At 45.9% G+C, this 27,777-nt stretch overlaps 3 protein-coding genes; 1 reads left to right on the top strand and 2 right to left on the bottom strand.

Moving 5' to 3' along the window:
* Positions 1–4,349: 4,349 nt before the first annotated feature.
* On the bottom strand, positions 4,350–5,240 carry GSTUM_00005977001 (uncharacterized protein). XM_002838067.2 has 1 exon: positions 4,350–5,240. The coding sequence occupies exon 1, from the start codon at positions 5,150–5,152 to the stop codon at positions 4,562–4,564; it is 591 nt and encodes a 196-aa protein (XP_002838113.1). The 5' UTR covers positions 5,153–5,240; the 3' UTR covers positions 4,350–4,561.
* A 6,243-nt stretch (positions 5,241–11,483) lies between these two features.
* On the bottom strand, positions 11,484–12,506 carry GSTUM_00005976001 (uncharacterized protein; the record flags this gene model as incomplete). The annotated part of the gene is made up of 1 exon (XM_002838066.1): positions 11,484–12,506. The coding sequence occupies one exon, from the start codon at positions 12,504–12,506 to the stop codon at positions 11,484–11,486; it is 1,023 nt and encodes a 340-aa protein (XP_002838112.1).
* An 11,613-nt stretch (positions 12,507–24,119) lies between these two features.
* GSTUM_00005973001 (uncharacterized protein) lies at positions 24,120–26,317 on the top strand (the record flags this gene model as incomplete). XM_002838065.2 has 4 exons in its annotated part: positions 24,120–24,527; positions 24,596–24,937; positions 25,002–25,112; positions 25,171–26,317. 4 exons carry the CDS (start codon positions 24,120–24,122, stop codon positions 26,014–26,016), a joined length of 1,707 nt encoding a protein of 568 aa, XP_002838111.1. The 3' UTR covers positions 26,017–26,317.
* Between the last annotated feature and the right edge of the window lie 1,460 nt (positions 26,318–27,777).

The raw sequence follows: 27,777 nt of genomic DNA, 5'->3' as shown, positions 1-27,777 counted from the left end.
TAAGGGCGCGTACTGATCCACAGGTTCGAAGTAGTCGAAAAAGAAAAGAAAATCCCATGAAACCAATGACAGAGCCTTTGGATGCCGGAACAAACCATATCCTATTTTTTTTCTTTATTTTACCTGCAATCTACACTTTGATGGTTCAGCCGGTCCGACGTGCCCTACAAATCCGATGATTTCTAAAATTCCATAGCATCCACACCTATTAAAGACAAGTATTATGATGATTATGTACGATACCGTATCCAAAGTTCCGCAGCCATATGTAGCAGTCGTTTTTCAGATTGGTGCACCTCTCCAACCATACCCCTCAGTTATGATAGCTTTGTCATGATATATCTTCCGGTAAAGTGTACCTTGGTTAAGATGACTAGTTATATAGTTGAATTTCTAGGCAAACTTATCTCCGATCCCTCTGATCGCTTTCTTAGTTCCCAATTTTTTTCAGACACTCAAGCATCTAACAATACAGCCAATAATATACAACCACCCAACTAGCGAATCAAGCCTTATCTCTTTCCCAAAATCTTATGCTAGATATGGTACCAGCTCTCTAGAACCTACCTCACACGCAACATTGACGGATATTTCAACTTGAGACAAGGACACCTACAAGAAGTTTATTTAAACTGCTCGAGAGTTTCCATAACAGGTCACTGGAACGTATTAACCAAATGATTGTCTTTTCAGCTTTCTGGTTGGTGTCGTACTTGTAAATGCCTTAAAAGTTTGTATAAAAAGAGGGACAGTGAGACCTAATTGTGTGTTCTGCTAAATAATTACAAGTAACAGGCAAGAATTATTTGAACATGAGACAACTGTTATTTGTCTGTAGTTAAGAGACTACCAGATTAGGTATAGCCTAATATCGTAGGACCAGGGATCCTGGTTCGCCCTATGGCTGTAGGCGGGGTTCTAATGCAGGGAGGCTTGCAGGAAATTTGTGTCTCACCTCTGAGCCAAGGGCAATAACTATCATAATAATATTGTTATGGTCTGCAGCCCTAAGGGCACAGTACCAGTACTAATATCATACGATAAAATTAACAGACTGTTGCTTGCCCTTAGTTGGCGAAAAAGAAAAAGAAAAAGAAAAAGAAAAAGAAAAAGGGAGATGTTGATGTGATATCTAATCAATAATGCATAAGTGCAGCTCTTTTAACATCGGGTTGATATGAAAGAAGGATCTCACTACCTGGTAAGAGCCATCTGGAGCCAGGGGAAACAGGAAAATCAGTTCGATATCATAATATCCTACTAGCTAATCCCAGGCCCTCACTGTACATTTAGGAAAAAAAAAATCTTTTAGATATCATGCCACCCACTCGGCGGTAAAACCTTATGAATAGCATCGATTGAGAAATTTCCCGTCAAGAGAGTGGACCCTTGAGAAAAAAGTGGCTAAATTATAGCCAACAATATTTACGCACTTTCGCCCCTCTCTTTTTATCCCTCAAACAATGATAGAAAAAATCGAGAATTACTCGAAGGTTCCCGCGCTTTCCCAAAAGTTTCTCACAACTTTTCAACGTTAACTACAATCGATGCTCGCCCTCCTCTATAAAATGTTATGGAGTCAAAAGATTTCACAACGAAACCTGGCCTGTTGCCCTGGGTCACTCGTTGCGCCCGACAGGTTCTTTGAATTTTTGGTGGCCGGGATAGCAGGGTGTGACTGGAAAACTTTGGGGCTCCAAGGCCACGTTAAGCACGGCAAAACTCATGAACTATGATACCATAGCAATATCACACTTATGGCAAGGTTACATAAGTACTGAGGTGCCTCTAAGTCCCAATCTAGCGACGCGAGAACACCGGAGGAAAAGCAACAAAACAAGTTTATTGAAGAGCCAAAAGCTTAGCTCAATCCCTGGCATCTGCTCACACCTGCTCTTAGTTTCCACAGCACACAGTACAAGGGGGGGGAAAGAAGTAGTGCGACACAGTAGCAACTGCTTCCCACAAGATCACAACTCTACTCCCAACTCCCATCACTACAATACTCACTATATCCCCCACCACCTGCCAAACCATTTCAGAAAAGCACTATGAGGGTAAAGGGAACTCGCAGAAGTGAGCGTAAGTAGTTTAATTAAATGAATATGTACATAAAGTTGAAATAATAACAAAATTAAATGATTTAGCGATTAGTCCACGAAATCTTGAGCGGCGGCGATCGTTGACGAAGAAGCAACAGCTCTTCGAGTGGGAAACCATGCGTGATAACCAGATCCATATTATTGCTCTCCGAGAAATAGCGGAGTGGTCTTTCAGAAAGATAGCTGCCGAATTGGAGGAAAAAATAGGCCTTAAAGTTCACCATAGTACCTGTACTCGCATCTATCAACGGTATCGGGAAACAGGTAGTCCTTCCAACTACCAGCGAACAGGAAGACCTCCAATCTTCCAGGAGTCTGATCTACTTAATCTAAAGTCTTTTATTAAAGAAAATAAAAGAAATAGAAGACTCTCTTGGGAGGATATTAAAGAAGAGAAGGGATTAAAGACATTATCCAGGACAATTAGGAAGGCAGCTAAGAGTCTTAATTTAAATAAAAGAAAACCACGCAAGAAGTGAGTACTTTAATGAAGATTCAAGTGTTTACATAACTAAAAGATATTTTAGATGGGGATTGCGCCCTAAAAATATACCAATTAGATTTGGTTGGTGTATGAGAAAAAGAGCTTGGAAACTAAGAGACTGGTCCAGAATCATATGGACTGATGAAACCTCATTCTCTACAGCTGGATTTGGGCAGAGAGGATGGGTAATAAGAGAACCTTCTGAGGAATATGATCAGGATTGCATTGATGAGGTCTGGGAGTCAGGAAGGGAGACAGTTTTGGTATGGGGAGCCTTTTGTGGGGATTTGAGGTCAAAGCTAGTGGTAGTACCAGGAAAGGTTAAAGTGGATTCTTATGAGTATACTAAGTATATTCTGGATCCAGTTTTAATTCCTTTCTGGCATGAGTGTTGTGAGAGATTTGGTTGGACTAGGGTTGTTGAAGATGGTGCACTAGGGCATAAAGGGTAGGTTCTACCTCCTTATAATTATTGTATTTTCTGTTTTTTGATATAGAAATACTTACTTAAGAATATAATCTAACTACTGGTTTAATCACAGATATTCTACAAAGTGTAGAAAAAGGAATGGGGTGGATATATTGCCCTGGCCACCACAGTCACCAGACCTGAACTTAATTGAAAATATTTGGGGAGATATGGAAACTTACTTGGGGAAAAGGTATGGAAGAGTTGCAAGCAAGGAAGAGCTAATCAGAGCTGTGGAGGAAGCATGGAAAGCTATTCCTGATGGAAGGTTTATGGATCTTTGCAGAAGTATGCCAAAGCGGGTCAGAGAGGTTATTAGAAGAAAAGGGCACCAAACTCATTATTGATTTATGATTTTCTTTTTATTTTACTTTAAGGAAATACTAAGCATTTTTTAATTTTATCTCCTTTACTTATTTTATTTATTGAATGTGGTTGTGGAAAATGGTAGTACTATATGTTGTTGATATTGTTTCCGTACGGGAATTTGTGTTGCACGGGTGTCGCATTACTTTCTTCCCCCCCCTCGTACATATCCTACGCGCATCATATCAAATAACACATCCGTCATCACCAATATCAAACCATACCCTCTGAAAACACCCCATGCGGCACCCCGATTTGAAAAGCCCTATTGTGCCACTCTATGTTTTCTATTATACCAACTCTTTACGTATAACCGCAATCTAGGGTGTACGGTGTAACGCTTCTCAGATGAAGATTCCTTCCTCTGCCGTGCTCCCGTGGATGCACTGTCGCCCAGCCCCACGTTGGATAGAATGGCAGTGCGGGGAGCGCGGTCATGCTGCGACAGAGTAGTGGTAGTTATGGGACCTATAGCAACACAGCAACAGATCTGGGACTCGTGCGCACCACTACCCTCTCGCTTGCTCCTGGACTCCGCACACTTTGTGCACAATGGGCGGGATTTTTAGTCCGGGGTTTTGACGATAAATAGAAAAATCTACCGTGGCCTAGCAAGCAATTCTTTGGAAAGGACCTGTCACGATATTGGGAAATTCCTAGGTTGTTTCTCCACTTATTTCTTTGCACCGCATGGGGGGACTAACGCTGTTTTCACTGTTCAAGTGGCGGAATCGACACATGCGCTAGCTGCCCTATATAAGGCGTCTATATACCTGAAGAAATAATCGACTCATGACAAACATCTCCCGATCGTATGATAACGGACTCTTCTCCTCGCAAAGGTCGTAATTGTGTAACCACGGCTGTAAATGAAATATTGGTTCTGAGACAGCCACTATATGGGGGAATTGTTGAGACATGCTGCGAGTACAGAACAATGCCACCAGAATTTATTAAATGCCCTCCAAGCGGATATGTCTACCGTATTGCCAAAGGCTCTTGAAGGAGTGTAAGAAGGTTATGTCAAGGCTGTAGCCAAACCGGAAAGAAAAGAAATCCCAAAAGAAAAATTGTGAATAAGAAAACGGAAGAAGAAAAAATAAAACATGATCAAACGAAATCCCAACTCTTTGGCCCACCTCATGTCCCCCTAACCACTACCCCCGTCAATACAAGAGACCCTTGTTCGTACTGAGGAATAATGACAAAACCTCCCATTCTAATATTCCAAGCAACATAATCATTATCCTCGACCGGCTGCACCTCGAACCCGTATTGAGTAGGAGTTGTCGGGCAATCGAACGTCAAATCAAAATCCTCAATCACCTTCGGTGGGCCGGGGGCGGAAGCCTCAAAGGTGCCAATATGATTATTCGTGGAAGGCTTCGAATTCCAGGTGCTCTTAGCAGTGGGATACCCGATGGTAGTAAACAACTGCATTTCGGAACTGCCGCTTGAGGTGTAGGGCTCGATAAAGCGGATTTTGCAATCTTTGCCCGGGGCGAAGCCGGGGAGATAGAACCCGAGAAGGGTCTTGACAGTATTTTGCCCGTTGGTACGAGAGACCTGGGCGTTGTGGGTTGGGAAGGGTTTGTTTGGGTGGTCTTCCTTGATCACGACAGCGATGTCCGGGAAGTAGATGGCACCCAGGAGGGTGGTTTGGTCCGCCACTGCCAAACCGGAGGCCAAGGTGGAGAGGGCTGGGATGATAGCGATGAGGGTATACCTCATGGTTGGCAGAAGTAAAGGTGTTTATTTTGTGTGGATATTTAAAAGCGGGGTGGAGGCTCGGTATTATTGGTAGTAGTAGTAGCTGAACACCTTCCATACCTGGAAGGATGGTGAAGAAAGGCTGATATTGGGGGATGCACCTGGGTATTTATGCCCTTTCCTTTCCTCCGTCAACTCCACACTTCCACTATCGAATCATTTCTTCGATCTCAATTAAAACTGCACCACCCCCTCCAAGTCAGCGGGGGATAATTGAGGATCAGGTGTATGGAATTACCGGGGGCTGGCGACAAGTACTGATAGTATGATTGATATAGTCATCCGGGTGACTGCTATGAAAAAACAATAGGCCAATAACATTTACACTTGCGAGCAGCGCCGAGAATGGGGATATGGTGTAGTAATAATACTGCTTTAGCTTCGTGGTGGGCAAGCGTTTGATTCGTTGTATTCTCGGCGCACTTTCTTTTCCTTTGGCCATATATTATCACACCACATCTTCAAATTCAACCAGAGGCTTCTAAAAAAAATAAAAACAAGAAACGAGGAAGGTTAATTAGTGGCTAGCTGAGCCAGCCCGTGAGACTTTATGCAGCAAGGGTGATATCGCAGACTGTATCACCTCAGGTTTTCCCGTGGCATAGGTCACGGCAACTGCCACTGCTATCCTTAGCTTTCCTGATCATAGCGCTTCAGTGTGCGTGAGGCGTCCAAAGATGGTTTTGACTCTCAGGCATTTGGCTAAGGGGGCGGGAGATGGGAATATTGCAGATTGAGTTGGCTTCGGAAGTCTTGGTGGTGCGAGTTAGCTGCTCTTGGCAACATGATAATCCAGGATCTATTGAATGAATTTATATAGACTGGTAAGTAAATAAAATGAAAAATAAGAATCGTTAATTGCAGGTTGATAGGCAACCACACGATATCACTCGCTTACACTAACATCTCCCAAAGAACAAATAGTATGATAGGCTGGAAGGAAAAAAACAAAAAAACAAAAGGTTGCTATACGAGCGCATAGAAACCACCCGTCGCCCAACACGCTTGACCGGCTCGCAAAAACGAACAACCGCTTCCCCCCAAACTCCAACAACCCGACTTTCAACCACCAATTTCTTAATTATCATGAGGGGACTGCAGTCTCCACAGTAACCTCCACAACAGCCTCCTATTGCTCATCAATTTCCTTTATCTTTTTGGATAGGAGTGCCTCTTTAACAATGAGGAGTTGCATAATCTTTGCTGGTCTCATCCTCAGTCAACTAGCCCTCTATCTTTCCCGGTAATATCTAGCTCGGGCCTCAAGCTCTTATCATCTCCCTCCGGTTCGGAAATCAAACTCTTATCCTCCTCAGAGGCAATCTTCTTACACTTAGCGATGACATCTCCAGCCTACAACCAGGGTGCCGTACACTGTTCCAATCCCGCAAGAGAGAGGAGGGCATAGCCAACGAGTGGGATCAAGTTCAAGAGCGTCAGCTGCAAAATCTATATAGTGGCCTAGGGGCCATCACAAATATTTTTAAGGGGTTAGCATTTCCGATCTTCCGAATTCTGAGTGTACGGATTATGAAGGTTAGCTCTTGTGTGAGAGCCGCGGTGGTGATAAATATGACCATGAATCACCGGCACCACCAGTTGCTTTCATTATCGTGAATATCATTGCCCATGAGGAGCACGCTACATTTTTCCGCTTTGCGGAGGATGTGGGCCCATCTGTTTAGGTCCGCAATGTTACGGCGGAGGGAGGCAAGATTCGTAAGGAGGATTATGGTACCGGAGGTATGTAGCCCTTCCCCGTCATTTTACAAAGATTCTTAATTGAGTTGGGGCCAATGAACCATCGAAAGATAAGAATAAATTAGTGTGTTCAAAGTTTCCATGCGATGGCACTTAAATCAGAGTAACCTTGACCACCAATGTTTGTCGATCGGGGGTTATATTTTGAAAGGCTACATATTGTCTTATCAGCGATACCATATCGTTCACATTAAAAAACCTGAGAACATAGGTGCCACAATTTAATACATACTACCTCTTATTACTCTATCATTAGAGGTCAACTATAACCAGTATCATAGCATTCTTGTTGGGTCTGTCACATTTTCTATCAGCGGTATATAAAACCCACCCACTTTTATCCCCCCAGCGCAGTACTTAAAATTAGGTGTATTGCTGATTTGGGGATAGGGTCATGTCGGGAGCTATGCCGGTTCGGGGGGCACTGCACAGGTATGTTGGGATCGCGCATACGTGGACGGAGTATGTTTTAGACTGGTCCTAATCTCAACTATTGTGTTTAAAAAGAATAATATCATACCATACCGGTATTAACTCCCATCCTTTTCCTTCAAATTCTGAATTCCAAATAAAAATCAATGGAAATCAATAAAGAGTAACTCAGAGAACCTTCTCCTGAACCCACAAACACAAGATAAATTCACCCCAAAAACCCCAATCATCGCAGCTTTCTATCAACGTCCTCGCATTTCCCATTATAATCCCCCCCCCCCCCGGTGCTTGGTCTAGAGTGGCACTCGTACATAGTCTAACCCCCGTACCCCCCAGCACCAACAAGGGAAAGGTCGAGTAGCGCGACTACCAAATCCAGCCAGTAATCCCTATAAAAACCAATAGGGTGATATCTAAAATCGAGAGTATTGCTAAAAATCAGGGGATAGTTTAGTGATATAACGCTGTATCACCGGTTCCCCTCTTCTTCTTGCCCTTATTGTCATATCATACCTTCAGCTTCAATTATAAGCTTCTAAGAAAACTCAGAAGTTAATAAAGGCGGCACGCTAACGGTTGACTAGCTCAGCCAGCCAGAGGGGTTATATGTAGCAAGGCTCATATCATGCTGACCTTATCACCTCGGGATTTCCCCAGGCACATGTAATGGCAGTAAAGCCTCCGCAATCCTCGGCTTTCCAACGCCCTTCGCATAGTCCCTCGGCGTACGTGGGGGCTGTGCGCATTGTGTATCATTATTCGAAATATTTTAGAGGCGGAATATCAGGGCTTTTATTGTCTTGAAAAGTCTTGGTGGCTCGAGCTAGTTGGTATTAGAACTGTGATGCTAATCTGGGGTCTATTGAGTGGATGCATAGGACCCGTAGGTGGGTAAAATAATAAAAATTCAAAATCGTCCGTTTCGATACAGATTCAATCATATGATATCACTCGCTAGCCTGACCACTCCCAAAGAGCAAATAGTACACGGAAAGAGAAAATAAAAACTGTCACAGTATGATACGTAGAAGCCACGCGTCGCCCAAAATGCCCCACTGGTCCGTGAAAAAAAGGAACGATCGCCCCCACCCCATGTCGTAGGGGGTCGGGGGGGGTAGGGCCAGCGGCTCTTATCCTACAATATCATAACTTGATAAAAAATTTAACAGATTCAACAAATTCAAAACATTAAACCCCTCCCACATCCAGACTCCCAGCCAACCATTTCTCAATCAGAGGAAGGGACTGCCGGAGCCTCCATAGTGGTCCCCTATTTCTCAGGATCAAATTCCTTTTCCTTTTGTTGTTTTTCGCGCTGGAACGCCTCTCCAATGATATAGAACCGCATAGTCTTCGCCGGTTTCTTCAACCAGCCAACGAGCCCTCTATCCTTCTGCATGCTATCCGACTCGGACCCCAAACCCTCTTCGTTCCCCTCCTGTTCAGGAACCAAGATTCCCTCAACCTCCTCCGGCTGGGCCCTCTCAATTTCGGTGATGTTATCCCCAGTCCATAGCCAGACCGCAGTGCGGTGGGCCAGGCTCGCCAAGGAGAGTAAGGAATACCCGGCGAGCATAATCAGGTACACAAGTACCAGCTGCAGAATCCATATGGGGGCCCATGGAAGCCTCACAAGCTTTTTCAAGGGACCAGCATTCTCAATCTTCTGCAACCGGAGCGTGCGAATTATGAAGGTTAGCTCCTGTACGGGAACCACGACGACGATGAATATTGCCATAAAGTACCAGTACCACCAGTTGCTCTCATTGTCATGGGTAGTGTTGTCCGCCAGCAACGTGCTCTGTTTTTCCGCTTCGCGGAGGCCTCGGGCCCGCTTTATCCAGTATTTCCAGGCAGGCCGATTTTCCTGGTAGACGCGCTCCTTGCTGGAGCCTTTGGGTTTGGGAGCTCGGGCCATTCTCTCGCGGACTGAGCGCTGGGCCCAGGTTTTTAGGGCAGCGATGTTATGGCGGAGGAATGCGAGGTTCAGAAGGAGAATTATGGTACCGAAGGTGACGGGGAGCGCGATTCTGATTAGAGCCTTTGCGGGAGATGACCAATGGAAGTCTTGTATAGCAACCAGACTCTATGGGCACTAGGTCAATATGCTTGCTACCAGCTTGTGGGAGGAGACAGAAACATACGGTAGAGAACGTTAATGGCAAATAAGTAATTGTGACAATAGTAAAAAGATTCACCGAGTGTGCGAGTTGTGTAGAGGTTCTCGCTTCTCGAAGCGCTAACTCACTAGACAGCTAATCTCACTATTAGCGCTCCTCTTCCCATGCGACATCGTCACGCCATAGTGGGATGCCTACAGATTCCTTACGAGTCTTAATCCGGTCGATCCGCTCCTGTAGGTGCTCCGCCATTTCCTCCAGCTCGGTACAGCGCGCCTTCACATCAGCTCGGTTCTTCGCAACCTCTTTCCCATGCCTCTTTTGGTCCTTTTCGGACCACCGGGGCTTGTACTCCCGTATCTTTTCTGCTGATACCCACTGGTCCGCAATGCGGCGGCTCTTGTTACACTTATCCTGAAGAGCACCATAAACTTCAAGTAGCCAGGGATAGAATGCACTATTCTTATTCATGGTTTTGAAATAGTTCTTCCCACTGAGATCATCCTCCGTGAGTAATGGGTTGAAAATTGCACCAGATTTCTCCTTTGAACAAACATTTCATTAGCGGATGCACAATACCGTTAAAACCTTTCCCATCAATAAACCTACTTTGCTTCCCCGAGTTGACTTAGTGATAACCTGGAGGATAGTCCTGGTCTCGGATAATACAAGATCAAGAGCCTGGCACACAAGAAACCCTTCAAGGCACTTTCTTTGACTCGAAGACTTGCCATAGCCACTCTCTGTCACTTGAGTCCTAGAATGCGAGATGAGTTCTTGGCCCCCGAAGTCGCAAAAAACGTAGCATGTCCAGTACCGGTCATGCAGGTCACCGATAATGCGAAACCCCATGGCAGCCTCGGCCATGATGCTCTCTTGCGCAACGTCGTTCGTACTCAGGAACCTTTCACGTCTCCTCGGGAAATAGTTTGGATGGGGGGGCGACTCCACATCAGCATGAAATGGGGCCGTGATGAAATTGATGTTGAATTCTGTGATCCAGAGATTATCCGGCATGATTGTCTTCAAAGATGTTAACTATTGTAGGAGAATTCCGTGGAGGGAGATGGCGGATTGACATACCTGCTCGGCGAATCTCATTGCGTGAGAATCCATAGGGCGCAGCCGCGAGAGGAATTCACTTATATGGCCGGCTTCCTGAAAATCTAGGTTTGCCATCAGGAAGATTAGATGCTCGATCCTGCAGTCCTCCATGAATCTATATCACACTGTCAGACGGGTTGTGATTTGCGCATTAGGCAGTCATCGTGGATAGATGAGTACAAACATTATCCTCTTTCTATCCACTTCGCGATTCCTCTGCCCCCAAGCAGTCAGTAACTCGATACCCCAAATTCAGGGAGATTGTTTCTTATACTTGCTCCTGCAACTTCAATAACGCTTTACGTCCGTGATCACTATCGAACCATCCCTTATTAGATGGTTTAATCACAGCGTTTCTGATATTGCCCCAGTCACAATCAGACATATTTGCAATATTTTCCAAAAACCTTTCCTTTCCCTTATTAGTTTCCCAAAAACAGCACCAACTATTCTCATCTCCCAGTCCCAAAAACATTTCTATATATTCTCTATTCATTTCGAACCCCTTCGGCTTGTGCTTCATAAAGAGAGGATCTTCGAACAAGTACCGCTCACCGTACACTGCTCCGATCAGAATAAACATTACATCCCGGGGGAATTTAAAATACACTTACAAGGCGGATCATTCACCTGATGGCGGTCCTCGGTAGTGATATCTAAGCCCTTCCCTCTTTTTCCCGAATTTCCTCCTTCCTCGCCAACACTCGCACTAATATTTGCGCCAGGATTTGTACTAGTGCTCATTCGGCGTTCCAGTGGGAGCATGGATCCCTGTGTCCCGTCAACACGGGTCCGGGGTTCTATAATCCTTTAGTTATAAACATTAGTTTGCGGCAAAAACCCCCCGAACAGCCCGCACAGATTGGTGATACAGCTTACTTTGGAATTCTGGGCTGAGGATGCGGCAACTCAGCATGATCCGAACTGAGCACATATGTAACTATTTCCCAAGCAGTAGTAGAAGGACAATGGGAATCAGGGGCGACCGGTCTACCAGGAAAAAGCCCAACCGAGTAAGCTCTTGCCTCCAACCCCTCCCGCAACTCCTGACGGCGATCTCTGTCAATTGCGAGCTCGTAGCGCATAAAGGATTCCCAGGTGTTTGGTGTTTGTGACTTGATGGAGTCGATGTATTTATCGTAATATCTAAGTGTCTCTGTCCAAGCAGATATCGGTTTATTGTTGTCGAAGAAGAAATCCTCAACAAATGATGGAATTGCAATAATGCAAGCCCAATTCTCCGGAAAGGGTTCTCTGACATGGCCTTCAATTTTTGAAACAAAACGGTCTGGAACAGGGGTTTGACCCGTGTCAGTCCCAGGGAGGTGGAAGGCCTCTATTGCCCGATCCCTAATTGCCTTGTCGTCTAAACTTTGGTCGTCCATCCATTTTCTCCACTTTTGATCTTTGCACACTAGGTTAAGTAGCCTATTTGTAGACTTAACCGCCCGCCAGACAAGAACTTGAGTCGTGATAGCATAGACATAGATATCCTGTCCACCATAGCCACAATTCTTATAATCTCCCCAGTTCAGGAATCGGGCATACGGCGGGGGGAACTCCCAAGGGCTCTCTAACCCATCCGGCCAGAGATCGGATCCTCGATGCTTGCTCATTTCGATTGGCTCCCAAGCTAGCTGTAGAAAAGCTTTCACCATCTCAGTGATCAGAGGATTTTCTTTCGGATAGTTGGTCAAGCACCTATCCAACAAAATAAGGAATCGGCAACAATTCTGGAACACATCTTCGTACTCAGATAGCTCTGGTTCAAAGGGCCTCTTAGGATAGGAGTCGGTAGGTTCTTCAGTTTTTACAGGGCGAGACGTGCCTACTTCCTTGGGCCCACCGGCGGATTCCGGTGCCTCAACAGACAAGGATGAATCCGCTCTAGGGCCCATTGAACCCATATTCGCTCTAGGAGCCCCCACCGGTTCTGCAGGGTCCCCAACCTCAGCCTCACAGGATTTCTCCGCGGGTCCGTTCAGGACATCTTCCTCTCCCTCATCCTTCACCTCCCCGATGAGCTTCCCAGTTTCATTATTTTTCGCGAGCGACGCACGCTTCCCAGACAAACTTAAAACAACACCCTCAGGAAAGCCGTTTCGTTCGGCATGTCGTAGTACCCAAACAAAGTATCCAAAAATTACCTTTAGAATCCTCTCACGGTAATGGGACTTCGTTGCTTGATCGGCCGTGTTCTGCTGTTGTAATACCTGATCAATTTCCAGGAGGTAAAAAACCTGGTCCCTGTATCCCGTCAGGCCTATTCTAAGACGATTAATAAGAGGGGAGCTTTTGGCAACTTACAGAGAACTACCCCATACCTGGCCCGTGTTGACCAGATTATGATTGTGCAGAACGTAGGGCCGATAGGTTTCGCCATCGACCCAAGGCAATGGCATAGCGTGCGAGAGGATAGTCTCAAGATTTCGCCTGAAAATAAATGACGAGGATTCAATCTTGAATCTCCACCACCGGTCATCAAATGACACTAATCGAGGAGATATGTCGAAATACTGTGGTGGGGTGTTGGAAAACCTTCCGCGATCCAATTTGAATACTGAGGTAAATTTCACCCTTCCCTTCGATTCCAATACGAAAGTCTCGCGATGTCTTAGTGGATCGTGCGAAAGAATGCCAATTTCTGACTTGGTGATGTTATTTTGTTTGCCGTCCCCGTGGAGGCTAAACGACTTCGGTTTACCATTTTCGAACAAGGCTGCCGTCGCGCAATAATTGCCGCGCCAGATCTTCCAATGGGATACCGGGGGTACTCCTCCCGGCGCTAGCTCCGGAAGATGGTCGGGAGCACCATCTTCCCCGTCCTTTGGTTGGCTCATGTCCCCAATAGATATCCGGATTCCCGTGGTGAACTCGAATTCTAGATTGAGCTCGGTTTCCTGGTCCGATTCCGAAGTCAAGTACATATCTTGAATTACCTCGCTATCCCGGATATAATGCTGTATGACCACCTTGACTTTCTCTTCAGCGGTGTAGCGTACCTCTGGCCATCTGTCGTTCCTGTAGTAGTGCTCAGGTTCTGAGAGGTTGGTATTATCCGAGAACCGAAGTCCGAGTCCCTGATTCTCCATGCAGAGCTCATTGAATTTATCGCGTCTTGGATACACGAAGGAGTTGTCTGGGAGGTGTTCGAGTCGAAAGATATTTCGCGGTTCCACCGAAATATAATTCCAGCCATCGTGATCGCCGCCACCCACCATTAACCTACTAAACTGCAAAAGTTGGCCCCACTTGTTGAGGGCGGCGTTAGTACCACCTTCTGCAAAATCTAGATATCGAAATGATTTATCATTGGTGTCTAGTTTTGAGAGCCCGATGGGCTGTCTTGGTGGCCCATGCTGTTCACCCGACGATTGAGCTTCGGTGCACCTGTTAATAATGCTGATCCTTCAAATCAGTCGCGGCCAGAGGACCTACCTGGAGCAGCCATTGTGTGCCCCCTGGGAGAGTCGGGCGGCAAGGCCATGGCGAATCTTTCACAAGCTGTACCAATCGAACGTATTCAGGGAGGTAGAATTGCTGCCCAAATACCTATAATAAAATATCAAAAAATTTCAAGTGAGGCTTTTGCAGGCACGCGTTCCCCAGAGACCTACTGTACTTATGAAGGGTTACTTGGTGGGGCTCGCCTGCTGGATCTAATTGTCCGGATCTAATTGTTGGAACTTGTGTGGTAATACCATCTAACAAGACACTGCGGTGTCTCCACTAAAATCGGAAGTACCAGTACCCCTGTCATGCACTGTTAGCAGCTCAAGTCCGAGTACTTGTAGTAGGAAACAGGGTATAGGATCACCCGGCATGGATCGGCAGTCAAGGATCCCCTAGTATATCGAAAAAGAAAAGAGAATCTAGTGGAACCAATGACCGAACATTGCGAAATTGATCCTTCTTTCACTCACCTGCAACCCCTACTTTCATGGCATTAGTGTTCCAAAATGGTCACAACAAATTCTACAATTTCAAAATCCTATACCCTAAAGGCATTGCTAGGCTGTTTATGGATTCGGGAGGGAACATGGGAGTTACCCGACAAGGGTATGCAGAAAGAGTGCTGCATGAATTTTGTAAGATAGTGTGGGAGACCTCGTGTAAGGTAGTGAGGGGGAGCGTTGTTCCTCTCAAGATACGGCAGAAACCCCCGAGCTTGGATACAAGATGGAGACCACTCCATGCCCCTCATGTTAAGACCATGTTCTCTGGAGGTAAATGGCAAGCGTAGCCATCCGTAGGTCCGACAATACGGTGGGGGAATCCTTAAACCAAAAGCAATAGCGACCTATATTTTGCTTAGTAATACATGTTAATTGTAGTGTTATTTAGGTTAAATATCATCTTGTATGGATATGCATTGAATTGAGTACACCAAATCTTAAAACCCTGTAGCTCACCTGGGGGTTAATATTTTAAAATAATTCTCAATTAGCTGAATCTCCTGGTTCTTCTCTATCGATAGAGAAAAGTGGGGTTAAAGTTGTTGTCGGGTCTCAGAAGTTGAAGTTGAGGAATTTCTCGCGACCGGAGTGCTCCAGTCAAGGAATCCCCCCACCATATAATACATCGCCACCCGTCTTTGCCAAGAATACCTTCTCTAGCTGATGCTTCCCCGCTTTTGAGGCTCGGTCCGTGAGACAGGATATCAACAACCCAGACAGAGACGGCGATGATCACCCAAATTGGTTTCCAATGAAAGGTTGCATATGCATGGCGAATGACTACATGAAAAAAAGGTCATTTTTCCTACTCCTTTCCTATAAACGGTATAAATATGGGTGAAAGCTTCGACCGTACGCTAATAACTCGGAGATGAGAAACACACCTGATAACTTTCCTGGTGTAATCGTGCCAAGGTGGTGGCGTCCACCACCCCTGGAAGCTCGCAAACCCACAACCATGGGCACTCCTTTGGAGTGCCCACCATCTCAACGATAATTTCATGCTCAACGAAAACCGATATCATTGTGTGATATAAATCACCAGTTTCCCCCACACCATGAGCAAGCAATGCTACCAGCAAGTATGACTGAGTGGAAAGAGCCATACGATGCAGTAGAGCCTCGGATTAGGGAGGCAATTGAGGTTCTGATTGGCCGGGAGGAGGAAAATCCAAATCTGGTGGCTGCAGCTGGCGAGTTCAATCTTCTACCAGAATAATTGAGAGCACGATGGAATGGGGGAGAGTCAAAGGAAAAAAGGCCAGCAGCAAACAGGAAGCTCTCGGAAGAGCAAGAGCGTGAGGTTTGCCAGTATCTTGATCGACTGGATGCCATTGGAACCTCAGCCCGATTGCATATGATCACAGGGCGCACGAATGCAATATTACAAGATGCACATAGCAATTCATCTGTACCAGTACCAGTGGTAGGAGAACACTGGTCTCAGCAGTTTCTTGAGCGTCATCCACAGTACTATATCCGCAAACAATATATGATTGACATTGACCGCAAAAGTTCTCATGATCCAGAGTGCATTCTGCAATGGTTCTCAAGCTACGAGCGAGTCTCTAATACACATAGTATTCAGATTGGTGATTGATATAATTTCAATGAAACCGGATTTAGAATAAGAATTGGGTATGATGAGTGGATAATCACACGAGATTCCAGCTGACAAGTCTATCTCGAGAGTTCTACAAACAGTGAGCTTACAACTGTATGAGAAACCATCAGCGTGGATGGTCATGTTTTACCACCCATGATAATTATCTCTGGGATAATTCATCAAGAGCACTGGTATACTGAGACTGATATACCAGATAATTACTATCTATCAGTCTCTAATACAGGATACTCAAATGACTATTTGAGTATGAAGTGGCTTGCTCACTTTCAGGACTTTTCTGCACAGCGACAGACAAGAGCCTATTGTTTACTCCTATTAGACGGTTATGGCTCACATTACACAAGAGAGTTTATTGAATACTGTGATAACTTTAAAATTATCCCTTTCTGCTTGCCTCCCCACTCAAGCCATTTATTACAGCCACTGGATGTAGTGGTTTTTCAGCACTACAAACATTATCATAGCGAAGCGATTGAGGCTGCAACACGAACGGAATGTACAGACTTTGATAAAGTTGAATTCCTGACCGCGATCGACTCCATCCGACAACACACTTTCAAACTCTCTACAATTTGCTCTGCTTTTCGCACGACTGACCTGGTTCTATACAATCCAGAGGTTGTTCTTGGCAAGTTGCGGGAAGCTCAAGAAGCCAAAACACTACCAACTACCCTCTCGCCATCCTCTCCTCAATTACTGCAGACTCCCCTCATGATTCGTTCCTTAAAGTGGCAGGGAGATGATCTTGAAGCTGTCACTATTCGTTTATCACTCACATTTTAGAGAAAGCTGAAGCTAGTTATAAGAGGAGGAATGATACAAGCAATTTCTGGGGCACAGGCTGTGAGTGACCTTGCAAATATGAAGGCAGCAGAGAAGGCACAGGTAGCAAGACAGCGATCATGACAGTAGTTCAAAAAGGAGGACAGCTTTATGCCTATCAAGCATGCCATATGGTCAAAGAGAAGGAAGAGTTGGAGGTATAGAAGGCCGAAACTACCCTACCTCGTGCTCAACTTGCAATGCAAAATGTGAAAAGTGCAGAACAGAAACAACGTCTGAAAGAGGCAAAAGATGCCTGGAAGAAGCTGTGCAATGTCCGGACTGGTCAGAAGAAATTGATGAAGGCTTTGTGTGTAGAGGTCTGAAAGTATAGGCATAGACATCATCATGTAAAGTAAATTATTGTTGAGCATGAAATTATCGTTGAGATGGCGGGCACTCCAAAGGAGTGCCCATGGTTGCGAGTTTGCGAGCTTCCAGGGGTGGTGGACGCCACCACCTTGGCACGATTACTCGTAGAGGGGAACCCGTACAGTAAAAACTGAAATAATTGGGAATGGTGCTTGGACGTCCGGAATTTCCCCCTCTCGATTGGGGGGGGAAAACAAATCGAAAGAATTATCATTCCCCTCAGCTGAAACAAGTAAAATGGACCAATTATTTTAGTTTTTACTGCAACCCGCAAATCCGAAAGCTAAGCCTTGTGTTGAAGTTGCCATTTTTGCGACATTCCTGATAATCTGTTATCATTAAAACCCCTCACCAGAATTCGTTTTCCCTCCTTTCCCACCCTCAGAATCCCCTCTCAGCATTCCAATTTCGACAGCCACATGCACTTGTAACACTCCGTTTCCAGCCTGGTGCACCTTTTGGTCCGCTCGAACAGTGCCCTTGGTTCGCTTTTTATTGGCATCCACTCGGCAGCCTCATAGGATCTCATTTGGTGAAACATGCCTCTAAGGTGTCTAGTCTACCCGAGTTTATTTGTAGTTAAATTTCCAGATAACCCCCTCTCCCGATCCCTTGTACCACGTTTTTAGTCTCAGCTTTTTACAGGTACACTTGAGCACTTAAAAACAAGGATGTTGTTACACAACCACTCGACCAGCGAATGAAACCTTGTCTCATTACCCAAGACCTGATGCGAGACATGGCGCCGGCTCCCTTGAACCTACCATCACAACATTGACTGATATGACATTGGATCCTGCACCAACGACACATACTTGTACTGGTACGTATGGAATTTTTTTAAGTACCTTCCCCAGAGTTTTTCTAAAAGAACATATCTACCAAGTGGTTTCCGTTTTGGTCTTCTGGTTGATGTTGTAGGGGTCTTCAAAATTTGTTAGGAAAGGAGGATGAGAGGAGAAAGGGTTTGGCCAAATACGGTGATTACAGTAGCCAAAAGACTCCCCGATTAGGTATAGTCCGCCACCGAGAGTGCTTCTAGAAAACCCGCGCACCTCCGGGGTGATATGTTATACAACCCTAAGCGCACAGTCCGAGTACCGGTACTCAGATTACTCGATTATGGATCTGCCGGGAAATTAGCGAGCTGTTGCCTATCCTAAATCGGTGAAGGAAGAAAAGATTGAGGGAATGGGAAATGTGATTTCTTATCATTTACCACATATCGTAGCCTACATATGCATAGGTTCAGCTCATGCACGAGCAGAGGTTATGAAAAAGCGATCACATTGTCCGGCGAGTGCCGTCTGGGGCCGCTGGTAGTGGGGGATCCGCATAAGATACCCGCAAAACCCGAAATTGTTTCCAATATGATATCATATCGTGCGCAGCGCCGCAGTCCCTTTCGGACACCATCGACCTGGTAATATGCCAAGGGAAAAGGCCTAAATTACAGCACACCTGTCTTTTTATCCTTCAAACAATCCGAAGACGTCGGAGAAAGAACTGAAAAAAAAACGGAGAACCCTAGGAATTACTTAAAGCTTGTAAGAATTTTTCTGAGACCTTACCACAATCTCTTAGATTTTGTTCTGTGCCAAACTGCAGTTTGTGTGTTGCCAAATACCTTGCGGAGCCTTTTCACGGTATGATATAACTCCACGGTATCATACCAGACTACTCTATGTATCTATCACTCCGAATGGGCATTCCGATTACAGGCGAACTTAACTTGGGCTCGTCACATCTTCCTCCACTCAACAGTCAAAGCAATTCATAACCCCACACGAGTAGAGTTCACGAGATCGTTACTTGCGCTTCTACTAAGGAATATGGTAAGTTTTATGCTGCAATATGACAAAACCACAAACAGCAGCCACTCCCAACACCATTACCCCTCGTTTTCTGAGTCTGACTCCAGCTTGATTCGTTTTATTTTATGCTGCGTTGGAGGAACCCGTTACAAATTGGGCAAAGCACGGATAATGGTAATTAGAAGCTCGGGCATTGCCTCGGGCCCCAGGAAGGAAAACGGAATAGCGCGCGGCTCAACCGGGCGGAGGCCACCCGAAGGCCCGGGAACAGCCACGCTATATATCCAGACACTTACCCCCCCTACCATGAGACCTCAATTTTGCAACAGTCTTCTATAGCTCGCGTTCTTGTCGTCCGACCCACCTCCCCTCCATCGCTCAAGCGCCCACATTGTCACCTCGAGATATGTCAGTGGCAACAACTCTAAGGGACAAGGGTAGCACACATCTTTGCCAAAGCATCCGGCTGTGGAATAGTATCAAGGATCGAATGGAAGTGACGGATGTCTAGGGGTTGCCTTGCGTGGGATGAAAAGTGTTTTGGAGTCTTTCCTCGCTAACTATTATTTCAAAAGACATCGATTTGCATAGAGAGTTTGTATAGTGCTCTAGCATGTCCGCTGAGTTTGTCATTTTTTCCTTGACCCACTGTGATATTATACCCACAGTTCTACTTTTGGATGTTTAAAGCCAGGTATCGGACTAAAGGTTTCGACCTAGACTCGAGCACTTTGTGGTGAATACTCGCCCCAGGCAAGAAGTATCCGAAAATCATGCTCAGTTGCTGTAGACTTGTGTTACCTTAAACATTGGTTCAAGACACAAACTCCGCCTTCTGCAGGTTTCAGTGCCATACAGCTCTCAAAGCACATGGCGCAATTATCTTGGTTGTTACGGTAGTCCTTACGCCGCCAACCCCTATTAAGAGCGCCCATATTTAGTTTTTTCTACTCTCCAACCCCGCAAGACAGGGCTCTCGGTATTTCCCATTTTATTGAGACACCCGAGTTGGTTGACAGGTTTTGGTGTGCCCCAGAAGCACGAGCAATTGGACACGCCTGGAAAATCCCTCAAGATAACCCTGTATAAGAAGATATCTGGGGAACCTGAGAAAGCCCATTTGTAAAAAACAATTGATATTATATTATAGGTATTTCCACCACAATCTCATACACCCGGACAAGCTCAAACAGGGAGGCCCTTACTCTGCGAAAGACCGCCATGGACCGGCAACCATCGCCTCCCTCAAACCTTGCAGAAATACCCACCACGGACAGACCACCATCGCCTCCCACAAACATTGCAGGAATACCCTCCGCCGACAGACAACCATCACCTCCCTCAAACCTTGCGGAAATAGATTCTCCTACAGGATCAATATCTTGAGGTAAGCCAACCTGGTTTCGACTGATTCAAGGCTCTCTGGTAATAACATACGGACCAAAGGTGAATTACACTGTCAACAGGGTGAGCAACCAAGGCAATGCATTGGGCTCTCAAAACTAGACACCAAGGAGGAATCATTTCGATATCTCGATTTTGCTGATGGTGGAACTGACGCCGCCCTCAAAAAATTGGGCCAGTTTCTACAGCTTAGTAGGTCATTGGTGCCTGGGGGTAACCCTAAAGACCGGGCTTACATCTCGGTGGAGCCACGGAATATCTGTCGACTCGAACATATTCCGCTGGCCCAGAGATCCCAAAGTGGAACCCAGAGCTGGGGGCTGGATAACCCGGAGTGGAAACCCAGTGTTTCGTTTTATAGCGATATCCCTGCCTATCCACGAAGACACGATAAATTTAATGCACTTTGCGTGGACAATCAGGGGCTCGGACTTCGATTCTCACGTAATATCAACATCTCAAAACTCGAACATTACTACAGGAATGATAGATGGCCAGAGGTACGCTACACCGTGGAGGGGAAGGTCAGGGTCATCCTACAGCACTATATCCAACATGGCGAGAATATTCAAGATATGTGCTTGACTTCAGAATCTAGCGAGGAAACCGAGCTCAGTCTGGAATTTGAGTTCACCACAGGAATCAGGATATCATCTGAAACGCCCCAACCAAGGGGTAGGGAGGATGGTGCTCCCGACCATTTTTTGCAGCGAATGCCAGAAGGAGAAGCCGAGGGATCTCAGTGGAAGATCCAGCGCGACAGTTATTATGCGATTGCAACCTTATTCGAAGATGGTAAACCGAAGTCGTTTAGCCTCCACCGGGACGGCAAACCAACTGACATGACCAAACTTGATATTAATATTCTGTCGGACCATCCAATAATAAGGCATCGTGAGACATTTATATTGAAACGGAAATCAAGGGTGAAATTTACCACGGTATTCAAATTGGGTCACGAAAACGTTCCAGATATTCCACCACAGTACTACGATATATCTCCTCACTTTAAATTCTCACGTGACCGGTGGTGGTGCTTTAAGACTAAACCCTCGTCATTTATTTTCAGGCGAAACCTTGAGACTATACTCTCGCACGCTATCCCATTGCCGAAGCCCGATCGGGAAACCTATCGACCCTATTTTCTGTTCGATCATTATCTGATCAATATGAATCCGACATGGCGTAGTTTTCTGTAAGCCAACAAAGTCCCTCCCTCTTATTGGTCGGCTTGCAAAGCCCTAACAAGATCTAGAAACCAAGCTTTTTACCTCCTAGAAATTGATAAGGTACTTCAACAGCAGAATACTGCGGATGACGAAACGAAGAGCGATTACCAGAAGAGGATTCGGAACGTAATTTTTGGATGCTTTACTTTCCTGCTTGGAGACGCCGAACGAAACGGCGCTGAGAATGTTTCCCCATATCAGCCGGCGGATCCTGCGCCGCCCGTGAAGCCGGATAAGGCTGGGGAAGTCGTGGGGAGGGAGGGAATTGAGGAAGAGAGAGGTGCCCTAGCCGGAACCGCAGAGAGCTCCTCCAAGGGTATGGTTGTGGACACTACGCGACCAGTCGGGGTTTCTGCAGGAGCTGTAGATTTAGCGGACCCAACCAATGAGCCTATCAACTCTCAACCAACGGAGCCCATTGAACCGGAGCTATTTATGTACGAAGATACCTTCGATGATTGTTGCCGATTATTTATTTTGTTGGATAAGTGTTTGACCAACTATCCACGTGAAAAGCCTCTGATCACTCGAATGGTGGAATGTTTTCTAAAGCCATTCTGGAAGACAATCGAGAGGATGAAGCATCCAGAATCTCAGCTATGGCCGGATCACTTAGAAACGCTGGGGGGGTCATCACCGCCGTACGCCCGGTTCCGAAAGGCGCAGGATAATATAGATTGTGGCTACGGTGGACAAGGTATCTATGTCTATGATATCACGATACAAGTAGTTGTCTGGCGGGCCGTTAGGGCTACGAATAGGCTACTTGAATTGTTTTCCGGCGACCAAAACTGGAGCGAATGGAAGGCTCACCAAAGCTTAGACGACAAAGCAATTAGAAATCGGACGATTAAGGCTTTCCTCCACCCCGGGACTAACACTGGTCAAAGGTCTTTCCCTGACCGCTTTATCTCAAAAATTAGAGGCCATGTTAGAGAACCCTTTCTAGAGAAACAGGCTTGTACTATTGCCATTCCATCACTTGTCGACGATTTCTTCTTCGACGACAACAATAAACCGATATCTGCCTGGACAGAGACTCAAATACTGCGATACACTCAGCGACTCTTCCAAGGCACAAACTCCAGACGCCTGGGCATCTTTTATGCACTACCAGCTTGCGTTTGACAAAGTGCGTCGTCAGGAGTTGCGGGAGAGTTTGGAGGCAAGAGCTTATTCAGTTGGGATTTTTGCTAGCGACATGGTTACCCCTAGTTCCCACGGCCTTTGCACCCCATATTGGGATATAGTTACGCACTTTCTCAGCGCGGATTATACTCATACCAATACTCCAAAGTAGGCTAGACCACCAGTCTCTGCGTCAAATCATTCGGAGGGTTTTAACCATGAACTAACGTTTCCAATCAAAGGATTGCAGATCCTCCTACCCGTACTGAAGGGGCACAGGGATCTATACTCTCGCAGGAGGACCTGGTGAAAGCTAGTACAATCCTGGGCGCAAACAGCATTGCGGGTGTTCGTCAGGACGAAAAAATATCGGGAAAGAAGGGGGTGTTCTTGTATATGACCACTGAGGACCTCCGTCAAGTAAATGATCCACCTTGTGAGTGGTTTTCAAGACCCCCGGCGATATTGTGTTTGTTCTAATTGGAACAGCTTATGGCGAGCGGTACTGGTTTAGAGACCCTCTCTTTATGAAGCACAAGCGGGAGAAGTTCGAACTAAATAGGAAATCTATAGAAGATTTTTTAAAACCGGGATATAGTTTTGAGCGGGGAGATATTGAGGGCAATTGGTGCTGCTTTTGGGAAACTAATGAGGGGAAAAACAAGTTTTTGGAGAGTATAAAAGATAAGTCGAATTGTTGCTGGGGGGATAAAAAAACGAGTTAATTCAACCAAATGGAAAGAATGAGCCTGACCGCACCCACGGGGGCGAGGCGTTGTTAAAGTTGCAGGAGCAAGTATGAGAAACATCCTCTCCACACTAGTGATATTGCGTTACTGACTATTTGATGGCAGAGGGATCACGAGAAAGCCAGAAAAAGAGTAATGTTCGTACCCAGACAGCCACCCCTTTACCCCCTATATGAAAACCAGCTCCGCGTCTGACGGTCTAATATAGAATCATGGAGGACTGCGCGATCGAGCACCTAATCTCGCTAATGGCTAACCTGGATTACCAAGAAGCCTGCCATATAAATCAATTTCTCTTACGACTGACCCTCATGGATTCTCACGAAATAAGATTTGAAGAGCAGGTATTTCAATTCTCTTGCTTCTTTGACAAAATACCCTTCCAATGCCTAACATCTTTGAAGACAATCATGCCAGACAATCTCTGGATTACAGAATTCAACATCAATTTTATCACAACCCCATCTCGGCAAGGCGTGGAGTCGCCTCTCCTACCAAACTATTTTCAGAGGAGACAGCCTGAGTTCCTAACGATGAACGACGCCGCGCCAAACTGCATCATGGTCGAGGCTTCCATGGGGTTCCGATTTATTGGCGACCTTCATGACCAGTTCTGGACATGCTATGTGTTTTACAACTTTGGAAGACAGGAACTCATTACAGATACCCGGGCTCGAGTGGAACGCATCGACTCTTGTAAGACTCTGAGACAACGAAAGTGCCTAGAGGGGTTTCTTGTGTGCCAGGCTCTCGATCTAGTACTCTCGCAGACCAAGAATGTCCTCAATACTATTACTAAGTCTATGGGGGAAGGCAATGTAGGTTCATAAGTTAGAAACGTGGTAACGGTATTTGCATATGCTGATAAAATGTTTGTTCGAAGCAGAAATCGCAAAATATTTTCATCCCGTTACTGATGGAAGATGACCTCAGAGGGGAGAACTATTTCAAAACCATGAACAAGAATAGCGTATTCTATCCCTGGCTGCTCGACGTTTATGGTGCTTTGCAGGATAAGTGTCGGGAGACCAGTACCGTTGCGATGCAGTGGATATCAGAAGAAGAAAGACGAAAGTATAAACCTCGGTGGTCCGAAAAGGACCAAAGGAAGTTTGGGGAAGAGATTGTTCAGAACCGAGCGGACGTTAAGGCGCGTTGTGCTAAGCTGGAGAAAATGTCGAAGAACTTACAGGAGCGGATTGACCGGATTAGGAATCTTAAGGAATCAGTAGGCATCCCCTCCATGGATCGATGGTGTTTCTTGGGAAGAGGTATGCTGATGGTGATATTAGCTATCGAGTGAGCTAGCGCTCCGAGAAGCGAGGACCTCCACACAACTCGCGCGCACGATCAATCTTTTTGCTGTTGTTACAGCTATTTATTTACCCTTAACGTTCTCCACCGTGCGTCTCTACCCCCTTTCGTAAGCCAACGGCTAGTATTTTGACCTAGTACCCATAGAGTATCGTGGCCATACAAGAACTCCATTGGAAATATCCCGCAAAAGCCCTCGTCAGAATCATGCTCGCCGTAGCCTCCGGTACATTAATCCTCCTGATGAATCTTTCCTCCCTCCGCCGCAACCTTGCAGCCCTGAAAAGGTGGGCCCAACGCTCAATCCGCAATAGAATGAAAGGGGTCCCCAACCGCAAAAAGACTAGCAAGAAACCCATCTGCCGAGATAAGCGGCCAGCCTGGAACTATTGGAAAAAGAGGGCCCGCAGCCTAGACGAAGCGGAAAAACGCAGCGCGTTGCTCACCGACAATGATATTCACGGCAACGAGAGCGACTGGTGGTACTGGTACTTCACGGCGATATACATCACCATCGTGGTTCCCGTGCAAGAGCTGACCTTCATAATCCGCACGCTCCGAGGGCAGAAGGTTGAGAATGCTGGCCCCTTGAAGAAGCTTGTGAGGCTTCCCGGGTTCCCCATATGGGCTCTGCAGCTGGCGCTTGTGTACGTGATAATTCTCGCCGGGTATGCCTTCCTCCCCTTAGTGAGATTTGTGCATCACACGGCGGTCTGGCTGTGGACTGGGAATGACACCGTCGAGAGTAAGAAGGCAGCGCCGGAGGAGGTTGAGCAGAGTTCAATGTCGGAGCCGGAGGATGATGCAGAGGGTTTGGAGTCAGAGCCGGATAGCACGCAAAAAGATAGCACGCAAAAAGATACAGGGCTGGTTGACTGGTTGATGAAACCAGCAAAGATTATGATGCTCCTCATGGTTAAAGAGGCTCTCCAGCCCAAGGAGGAGGAAAGGGAACCCGATCTGGAGAACCAGGGAACCCCTATGGAACACTAGAGACCCACTCGTTTAGGAAACGGGTGGTTAGAAGTCTAGACGTGGGAGGGGTTTAGTGTTATTTATTTGTTACTATGGAACAAGGGCCCCCGGTCACGTTTACCTCTGACAAGGGGGAGGGATCGATTTATTGGACTTTATTTCTATGGGCTGGTCGGGAGTGCTGGACGACATGTGATTTCAAGTGCTTACCATGGACCGAGTCGTGTGCTGTGCTGTCGTTGAGAATGACTAATGATTTCTTCCTTCTCATCATAATATTATGATATTATTAAATAAGGCAATATCACTAAATCCTAAAGCTGTGTGCATAAATGCTAGAGCTGTATAATGTGATACCAGTAGTAGGTCAACTATATGATTCTCACATATACGGTTACACCACCTCCTTTCAGCTATCATTTAAGCATAAGAGTCAGTACAAAGATCCTACATGAAATTTAGATAATCGGGCTCGAACCATAGGAAGATGATGTTGTTCAGAGTTTAATTCAGTCGCGACATTTCCAATTGGTATTAGAACATACAAAAATCTGGGAATCAACTTGTGAATAGCACTAGCAGCTCACCGCTACCTTATATTCACTTTCGCAAGACCAAAGAATTATGTAGATCCCGAACTACACGTGAAGCTCAGGGTGGGTGGTGGAGATGAAGTCGTCCCCATCCATCTTGAGACTGCCCCTCATCCGCTTACCAGCCCCATATATCCATTCGTTCAGTCCCAGGTCACCACTATGAGGGCACGGAACCACCTCCGCCATGGTGCTAATACCGACTAAGTAGCATCATAAAAACTTCTAAAGCCGACTCGAACTATGAAATCCCCCCCTTCGCCATCTTATGCGTTACGATACGCAATGCACACAACTCTCAACTTCTATCCAAGAGCGCATTCACCAATATAGCTCCCCAGACCTCCGTGCCTGAGGGCCCTTTTGAAACAATCTTTATACCCCGGCACACGCGTGCCAGCACTTTGTAAAGGGCTCGGGAAAAGTTGAGGACAAGAGAGGTTATACCATGTTGACGATGGAAGCCAGGCTGAAGGATAAGTGATGGTGAATGAGACCGAAGACCACGGACCAAGACTTTATTTTTGCGGGCTATTTTTTTAGGACTGTGGTTGGTCGGTTTATGGGCTTTGTTTGCCGAATCATGGCCTGTACAGTACAATCATGATACGCAAAACGGTAACGTCGAACAACCCTTAAAAGAGAATAAAAGGACAGGATAAAACAATTACCGTCATAATTGCACTGTTTGTCATCCCTCTTCTCGTGAGGGATGTTCTCGTCCTTGTCTTCCCCGTGGTCCTCTTCCATGATAAGTTACATTCTTTCTCGGGAGAATACGTGAAGAACATTCTTATATATCATACGCGAAAAGAAAAACCGCCACACAAGTATGGGTATCAACAAAACTTATAAGCTCAATTTCCCCCCCCCGCACAGTGCGGTCGCACTTGCGGTTAAACTAAGTTATAGTGCGATCTTGGTGTAAGTTAACAATAGGTCAGGAGAAAAAAACCACAACTCAACGGAAATATGGTTCTGGAAGACTAAACTCTGTACTAGGTTTCTCACAAAAAAATGTGACAATTTTGCTGGTGACACTAAGTGTAACGCCCAGAGTAAACTGCAACCCTACACTTCCCATACCCTTAAACCCCACTAGAATTGTAGTTAAAAGTGATAATCTATGTCTTATAGTTTCAAAATAAAATTATAACTCAGCTATCACAATATAATTATTTTATGA

This window comes from Tuber melanosporum, assembly GCF_000151645.1.
Source record: "Tuber melanosporum whole genome shotgun sequence assembly, scaffold_22, strain Mel28".
NCBI classification, from domain to species: domain Eukaryota; kingdom Fungi; phylum Ascomycota; class Pezizomycetes; order Pezizales; family Tuberaceae; genus Tuber; species Tuber melanosporum.
Note: the sequence above shows the minus strand (reverse complement) of the source record. Positions and strands in the feature narration are given on the sequence as shown.

Bases quoted from the DNA above. Each gene is read 5' to 3' on its own strand.
- GSTUM_00005977001 (XM_002838067.2), bottom strand. From the start codon at position 5,152: ATGAGGTATACCCTCATCGCTATCATCCCAGCCCTCTCCACCTTGGCC.